Source organism: Nicotiana attenuata, chromosome 1, assembly GCF_001879085.1.
Source record: "Nicotiana attenuata strain UT chromosome 1, NIATTr2, whole genome shotgun sequence".
In the NCBI taxonomy this organism is placed as follows: domain Eukaryota; kingdom Viridiplantae; phylum Streptophyta; class Magnoliopsida; order Solanales; family Solanaceae; genus Nicotiana; species Nicotiana attenuata.
This window is the reverse complement of record NC_031989.1, coordinates 32,117,828-32,126,290: the sequence shown is the minus strand read 5'-3', so window position 1 is coordinate 32,126,290 and position 8,463 is coordinate 32,117,828. Positions and strand designations below refer to the sequence as shown.

At 36.1% G+C, this 8,463-nt stretch overlaps 1 protein-coding gene across 4 annotated transcripts; it reads right to left on the bottom strand.

Moving 5' to 3' along the window:
- LOC109224004 (dnaJ protein homolog 2-like) lies at nucleotides 1,478–8,054 on the bottom strand. Of its 4 annotated transcripts, none has more exons than XM_019388547.1 (8): nucleotides 7,811–8,054; nucleotides 6,310–6,480; nucleotides 5,752–5,920; nucleotides 5,443–5,587; nucleotides 3,230–3,363; nucleotides 2,928–3,070; nucleotides 2,449–2,647; nucleotides 1,478–2,132 (listed from the first exon to the last, which is right to left on the bottom strand). In XM_019388547.1, the coding sequence occupies exons 2-8, from the start codon at nucleotides 6,457–6,459 to the stop codon at nucleotides 1,807–1,809; spliced, it is 1,266 nt and encodes a 421-aa protein (XP_019244092.1). In that variant the 5' UTR covers nucleotides 6,460–6,480; nucleotides 7,811–8,054; the 3' UTR covers nucleotides 1,478–1,806. The 4 variants fall into 4 exon arrangements, with proteins under 4 accessions (XP_019244092.1, XP_019244084.1, XP_019244099.1 ...); XM_019388539.1 differs by having other exon boundaries at nucleotides 6,310–6,477; XM_019388554.1 differs by lacking the exon at nucleotides 7,811–8,054 and adding an exon at nucleotides 7,065–7,505 and having other exon boundaries at nucleotides 6,310–6,477.

The window sequence follows — 8,463 nt, the reverse complement described above, 5'->3', positions numbered from 1 at the left end:
GCATGAAATAATAATCGTAGTAGGATATTTTTCTTATATGAAAGTAAATTACGTAAACAAATAAGCAGTTCTTTTGCAGTCTACAAAACTCGTCAATCTCTAGCCTGTAATATGATATAAGTGGTACTGGAAAAAATATTTGAATAATTATTAGAAATAGAGTTAGCAAAGCAAAAAAATCACCTCAAATGCTAAAATTTGAATTGTTTAAAATTTTGAAGTTGTTTAGAAACAGAATAATGTCATTCACTCTAAGATATCACAAAACAAAAATAGTGTTATATAAATGGAGTAGAACAGATGGAGTACCCTTCAACTATCCCTTGTTACATTGGTACCTTGCTACATTACAGTAATGTGATAATAGTTTAAAAGGCGGGGCATGAGGCGAGGCGTTTTACCTCTGACGAGGTGAGGCGTAAGCCCTGAGACATAGGGCGTAAGTCCCACGGATCTTTAAATTTTACTAGTTTCAAGAATTATAAGATAGTATAAAATAAAATATAATTATAAAAATTACATCAAAAATCACAAAATTATAACAAATAATCTATTTAAAATATTTACAAATTATAATTCGACTATGAATAATACGAAAAGTATGACATATATCATAATATGCAAATTAGTTGCAATGCCGTTACAGCTCAAACATCAAAAGTAATGTATTCGATATGGAATCTTATATGTATCTCTTAAGGAGTAATAAATCTTGAAAGAATGATTTAATATTTTACTTAAAATACTCCTTTTATTTAATATGCTTTCTATTTGAAAGAGAATTTATGTAAAAACATAATTCACAATTTAAATATGATTCTCTAGCATCATTTATTTTTAAGTTACAGCAGTTAATAAACTATAATTCACCATACAATATCATGATAACTAATTATTTGTAAATAGTTACTAGCTAATACTGAGATATTAAATTAATAAGTATTGTATCTCGTAAACGTGAAAAAGATAATATTTAAAAAATAATTATAAAAACAATTATGGACTATTATATAGTAAAGACATAACAAAAGTTTATAAATAAATACTTTTGAAATGAAAGATTTATTTAAAATTTACTATCATAGCAATCTTAGTGGATAACGTGCAATAATTTTTATTTTAATTATGACATAACATACTCTCAACTTAATGATCTATGATTAAGAAAAAAGTAATTTTGAATAGTCAATGATTTGTTAAAAAAATTTGAGGATTTACAAGGTTAGTTACATACAATTGCATAAAGTTCTATTAGGCGAACCCAGTACCGGGCGTAAGCCCCGGTGGCCGAGGCATAAGTCTCACGGAACTAAGCCCAGGGGTGTTTTACGAGTGCTCCGCCCCGGGGCGAGTCCCAATTCTGCCTTTTAAAATAGAGGATAATACAATAGAAACCTCCATGAATTGCACCTCATAAAGAAAAATATTTATAATGGAAATTAATAACTAAAAAAGAAAAAGGCAACAGTCACCGATCGCAACAGCAAATCCTCGGTCTCTGATTCTCTGAGGTTAATCACACTATGGATTTAAAAGGTACACAGATGATTTCTCATCTAAGTATTACTTCAACTTCATGTACTAGTTGCTATAGAAGGATGGTGGGATATAGTGTAAGTTCACAAATCCAAGTGAGCAATGACATGTAGGACTATCAAAATGCCATTAACAAAAACCATAAAACATAACTAAGGAAGCCTAATTCCTTTATAATTATCCCTAAAGCAAATTGTCAGTGGCCTTTGCTGCAAAAACATAGCCAAAAATTACTTGGGATACGAACAAAAGAACAAGCATCTTACAAACCTATTGCTGGTTACAGGCCACACGATGCACGTTTGGCTCATCATCTTCCGAGTCATAAGCCTCTTGCTGTCGTTGCTGCTCCTTGCGCCTCATTTCTTCCTCGATGTTGACATTGTGCATAGTAGTTTCTTCACATTCATCCAACTCCATTTCCGACGAGCTCTTCCCTGGTCTTGCCGGCAGAATAGTCTGTATGCCGCGGCATGCCTCAGGGGAAAGAACCCCTGATTCTGGAAAATCCACATTGAAATGGATATAAAGCCGACCCTTAATGAAAGGCCTGCCGTAACTGGGCATGCCTTCATCATTTATTGCCTTGTATTGATCTGCAAAAGACAACAGGATGGTTATATCCCCTGTGCAGTAGCCTAGTGATCAATGAAGTAGGTGAAAACCATGGCGGGGACGACTAGGGTTCAAATTCCACAAGAGACGAAATGTTAGGTGATTTCTTCTCATTCGCCTAAATCTTGGCTGGTTACCGGGAACCGTATTGGTAGGAGGTACCAGGTCGATAGTCGAGGTGCCCGCAAGTTGGCTCGGATACCACCACAATTAGAAAAATATATATGCTTTGCAATACCTGACATGACAACACACGGGAAGCACCGCACAAACAGCACAAAGGAAGAAGGTGCTTACCAGGTTTTATGACTTCTCCAGGGTTTGATTTGATTAAAAGCTGCCTCCCATCAAGATGAGTGAGGACGAACTGAAAGCCACAAAGAGCTTCAGTCAAAGTAAGTGTGTGTTCTATATAAAGATCATCAAACTTCCGCTTGAACTTTGGGTGGTCCTTCTGTTGTAGAACAAAGACAATATCTCCAGTGATGGTATCAGGCTGCAGAACAACAATAAGACTAAAATATGAGAACAGACAAGTCATCTGTCAAAGTGAAATGACCAATGCAAACAATGGAAAGGGGAAGCAAATAGCTTGATATATTATTTTAGGAGGTGATATACTCCACTTAAAAAGCACTGCACTGACTTTATTCATGATTCAAATAGACTAGACTAAGACAGAAGAACTAGAGTTTCTCTCTGCAAATTTTGCCAACAAATCTTGAAACAAATTTAACATGTAAAAAGAACAGAAAGAGAAGGCAAACTACACTTACAGCTTCATCTGCTTCCCCTTCGAAAACTATCTTCTGGTTATGTTGCATTCCTTTCTCTACATTTACTTCCAGCACCTTCTTTTCTTGTGAAACTTTGTTTCCTTTGCACTGTGAGCACCTGTCCCTCTCACTGATAACCTCTCCTGTGTCAACACATTAAATTTTGAGGATTTACCAACGCTTTTCTATCTTTTTCTTTCTCTTCTTGTGGATAGGTGAAGAGGGGACGCCAGCAACTTTTCTCTTCTTTCAACATGGAACACAAAGAATATCGGAATAACCATTATATTTTCATTAACTACCTGAGCCTCGGCATTCAGGACAAACATGTTGCATCTGTTGGATCATTCCAGGAGCAATCTGTCTTGTTGTGACACGCATTCCAGTACCTTGACATCCATAACATCTCCCAGATGCTCCACTCTTTGAACCTTTCCTGATAACACAATGGAATACTACCCAACTCACAAATATGTAGAAAAATTAAGTCAACGCACATGAAATCCGACAAATTACTACACCTTAAAATAACCTCCAAATAGGCAAAAAGTACTATCTGGTCTGTCAGTTCAACTTACATATAAATTTTAGAAAACGACTAAATGCACAACAAACTTCACTCTGAAGCATTGAATTTGTTTCCAACAATTCTCCCAGGCCTTTTTATCATTAACTACTAAAAAAAGATTCTTTTTTAATACATCAATAATAAAACACATTTTTTTCTGTTTTGAAAGGTTGAAACTGTTATCTTACATTTCTCTGTTAATTGAGAACAGCAACCAACACCCACATCAGCACCTACCCCATACAGCCTAAGAAAAGAGGAGCACTATTTAAAATTAGAAAAATGTATTCTCAGGCATCCTAATTGATTCTAGGTACACCACAACATCAGAACTGATACTGAATCCATATTGAATCAAATAAAATTGAAGATGAAAGTAAATAAAGGAGCACCCATGGACACTAGCAGCATGGATACACACAACTTTTCAAAAGCAGAGAGACAGAGCTCAAAGAGGAATTACAATAAAATCTGTATACAAAAGCTCCATTTACTAAATAATATAAGAGCGCTTTCAGAAGTTTCAACCTCACAAAAATAAGATTCAATCCTTTTTTTTTTTTGATAATGGTAATATCCAAATAAAATTGAGCGCACCTCGACTAATCCACAAGATACCTCCTGGTGCACCGCTTTTAAAAAGTGTTTAAGATGAAGTACAACAGTTTAGTAAGGGCGTCCACATCTGCCACCTCCCACCAGTACAGTTACCGGACAAATCTATCCATCAAATTCAAGCTACTTGATCAATGAAGATAACAAAAATATCCTAATTAATTCAAAGTGCTTTAGGAAAAATAGTTCTGATACTAGAGATCTAAATCCAGTTGTGAAGTCTTTATCACTTTCCGAAATAGAACTTGGCTAAACAAAGGGATAAGGAGATTCTACTTTATCATGAGAATTCATTCATTACTTCCTCAATGCAATCTCTTTAGAGCTTTGTTGACTTCCACTGAGTTCAGAGAAGATGGTTTTAATGAGTAATTATTTTTTGTGTTCCTAGATATCTGTTACCATAATGGTTGGAAGATGTAAAGGGGCATAAATATGTCACATCAGAGTTTAAATCATATAAAGTAATTATTACAGACTAATTCAAAATTTTAATGTCGACTTGGTCATTCCAGGAAGGAGGTCATTTTCTTCGAAAGGCCCAAAATAGAAAACAAATCAAAGGAAATAGGCAACAAGCAGAACAAATAATTAGAAGGAATTTTTAAAAGAAAGCTACTATTAAGCACCAGAGAGCAAAAAAGCAGGAAGTTAGAAATAGTGTCAAGTTTGTGGATTGAAACAAGTGGCTGAAGTGGAAAAAATAATAAAGTATCTATGCTCAGTTGTTAGATATGTGTGCAAGTGTAGTTAACTAGTGTCGTAGTTGGACTCATATACAAGTCATAATTGCAGCCTAATCAAATCTTGCATTTGTATTTCTCTGTAACACTTAAAAACAATCTGCCGCAGACTTTTGATTGGGCTCGAGACGATGTACAGAATTCACTTCAAAGAACGTATCTATAAAATCCTAGTTTACTAGGCACAAAAAATAACCTAAATAGTTCTGTGCGATCTTTTGACCTAATATAGCTTCAAAAACAACAAGATAAGAAAAAGGAAAGGAAGATTATCATTTAATTGAAAATTCATCCGACAGAAAGAAGTATAAATGCTCACACTCCTCCATCAATTCTAGTTTAAACAAATGTCATTATAACTACACGCACACACATTTTCTGGAATCTTGGTCACCCAGTTCCTTCAAATAATCACACACAGGCCAAGTGAAAGAAACTCAGCATAGATTCTCAGCCTTAATGAGAACAATTCGCATTCAAAAGAGAAATCTCATCATTCAGCTCAATACTACGTTGAATTCTGGGTCATCTAAGCAATATATGACCATCGGCAAAAGATAAGTTCAGAATAATCAGAGAGAGAAAATACCCGTTACACTTGGAACACAATCTATTTCGGGAAAGAGAGAGCTTCTTTGTGGTTCCATTATACAAGTCTTCCAGAGAAACCCTAAGGGTATGCACTACATCTTCACCTTGTTTCTGTCTGCTAGCTCTGAAGCGGCTGCCGCCGCCTGAAACAACCAAGGCCAAATAAATATGCCATCCAACAGAATACAAAATATATAAAAGGGAGTCAACTCCCAAGCAGGTGGCTCTTTCTATCTACCATCAGAGAGAGAGAGAGAGAGAGAGAGAGAGAGAGAGAGAGAGAGAGAGAGAGAGAGAGATTTCTTACCCCCGAAGGACCCACCACCAAAGAATGATTCAAATATGTCAAAGTGATCGTGAACACCGCCACCATTGCTTCCCATTCCTTCTTTAAGGGCATCTTCACCGTACTGATCATAAGTTTCTCTCTTCTCTGGATCACTTAGAACTTCATATGCCTGAGCCAACTCCTTGAACTGAGAAGATAGAAAACGGACATAAGTATAAGACAAGACGCAAAAGACCAGAAATGCTCCCTTCCACTTGGCGCTTCTTCGATCACATATTGGCACGTTCATACATTCATGACGCATCATAATCAAAAGGGCGTAAAATAAAGACCTATGTGTCAGTGTACTCTCATGATACATTACTAGCTCGATTTTATTGACGGCTTGAGGGGAAACTGCCTTAAAAAGCATGCAGAGTGCGCGCAAGCTGGCTCGTACACCACCATTATCAAATCTCAACCAAAAAAAAAACATGCAGATGATCAGAATCAAAAGGTTCCATTGGTATTGACATGAAATATCTGTAACAGCAATAAGCAGAGGATTCTACTTGCATATGTAGGATATGAACTTACTTTCTCAGGGTCACCACCCTTGTCAGGGTGATTTCTTATAGCAGCTTTCCTATATGCCTTCTTAAGTTCATCTTGACTGGCACTTTTTGATACACCAAGAACCTCATAGTACTTGGAGTTGTCACTCCTCCTTGGGGCCCGTCCAAACATAATGATTCAACTTTATGCCTGCTTCAGACACAGAACAAACAGACTCAGACAGCGTCAGTCTGCTACACACCAAAACAAAAAAAGTGGGAAATTTTACATGCAACACGTACAGTAAATAGGCAATTTTTGAGAACTGATTAAAAGTATCATTTGGTGGAGGAATACCAATCGCACCAAGTTAATGAACAAGATGGAGAAACTTTATCTCTAGTTGGTATATCCACCTTACTGAAAATGAAAGTAAGAACTTGCGAGGAATTTAAGCACAATAGTTACAGAAAAAGTAAATTTATTTCATGGATAAGTTAAGACATTAGATCGGTAGATAGACAGATAAAGACGGCAGAAAAGATAAATAGAATAAAGCAAATCAGCAACCAATTGGTGTGCCCTTAAAATCACCAGAACTCAAATCATCTTCTTTCTTTGGTGATGAATATCACTAGAAATTAGATCATCCTGAAATTATCTAAACAAAGAAAAGCCTCGATACTGTATCCATAGCCCCTATAAGAGATCAAAGACCACACTAAAGTATATGCCATGCAAATCAATTTCAGCCCAGAGCAGGTGGAAAATGCATATTGGCTCGGACTCAAACCTACATTGATGTTTCAATCCTAATGGCAGCAGGACCGCAGGCGAAATATTATAAAATCCATCCTGACGTCAGCCCGCCAAGTTAGTTAAGTCAAAGCATGTCATTCAACAACATTTGTGATCAGCAGGGCCTGCTCCACCATATCTTGCATTGAAGCCATCGAAATCTACATACATTTATACACAGTCCTAATCCAGCTGCATTAATTGAGTGTTTTACTTGGTAAATGACAAATTAAAATCCTTAAAGCTTCAATTTTTCTTTCTTTCCCTAAATTAACAAGAAAAGAGAAAACCTGAAAGGGGATTTTTACTAGCATATATCAACTTTCACCTCCACAGCTACTCCATAATTTTTTACCTCACTAAAACAAGGGTCCGAGGGCAAACAATTTGTAATTCTACTTTAACGTAGACTTTAAAAGAAAAACTTAAGAACATGTTACCAGGCAAGATCTATAGCATCAAATCTTCCACCTTCAAAATTAAAAATACATAGAAACAATAAAGTAATAAGGAAAGCAAGCGACTTTGCAGCTGGAAAGAAGGGGAAAAACCCACAAAAAACAAGAAAGGACACAAAAACAAGCAAACCCCAGTTCAAAATTAACAGCAGTAATATTTAACTCAAACATGAATCAGACTTTTTCCACTATAAAACAATAAAAAGACAGATAAGGATTTAAACTTTTGTCCACCGCTAACAAAAAGAAACCCAAAATTGAAGTAAGGAAGCTATAGAAAAAGGTACCTGGACAAAGGATTTCTAGAGTGAGAGAGAGAATAGAGAGTTGCTTGGGTGGTGTAGTGTCCACCTCTCTTACATCAAGAAAACTGCTTGTCAAAAACCGATATTACAAAGGGTGCAAAGAAAAGCCTTCTGATTTCTTCTGAATACGATCGGTCACGTAATGAGCTCACAGTAACCCCGGGTTGGATATGAAATAGAAATCCTTGTACAACCAAAGGTTGTAGCGGGTGTACTCTTTCATTTGTAGCGGGTGTCCCTGGCTTGCGCGTGTAACCCATATAAGTATAAAATTGAAAAAATGTATATTATTTTGAATATGGATGGTTTTTGAATCATTATTATATTTACAAAAATAAAAATAAAAAGATTACACTTAGATTAGGACCCGTGATAGAAAGGTGTGGAGGTCGAAGATTAGCATAGTAGGTTAGGTAATCTAGATTATTCATACCGGTAGTGTTGGTACGTACTCTCGCATTTGGTTGGTAGTAGGCTTATTTGAATACCTTTTTTTTTGCATTTCGATCATCTTACTGTCTTTTTATGTATGCTTCTTTTACATGGTTTTTCAGTGTTGTCCCGTCTTGTTTTCTTGTTATTATTGTGGTACCTATGATTGCCTGAGCCGAGGGTCTATTGGAAACAGCCTCTCT

What these genes read in the sequence shown, in the direction of transcription:
- LOC109224004 (XM_019388547.1), bottom strand. Translation starts at nt 6,459, where the DNA reads ATGTTTGGACGGGCCCCAAGGAGGAGTGACAACTCCAAGTACTATGAG. An exon ending in AAGGGGAAGCAGATGAAGCT is followed by an intron (nt 2,648 to 2,927) that starts GTAAGTGTAGTT and finishes GTTGTTCTGCAG; the next exon opens with CCTGATACCATCACTGGAGA. An exon ending in TGGAGAAGTCATAAAACCTG is followed by an intron (nt 2,133 to 2,448) that starts GTAAGCACCTTC and finishes TGTCTTTTGCAG; the next exon opens with ATCAATACAAGGCAATAAAT.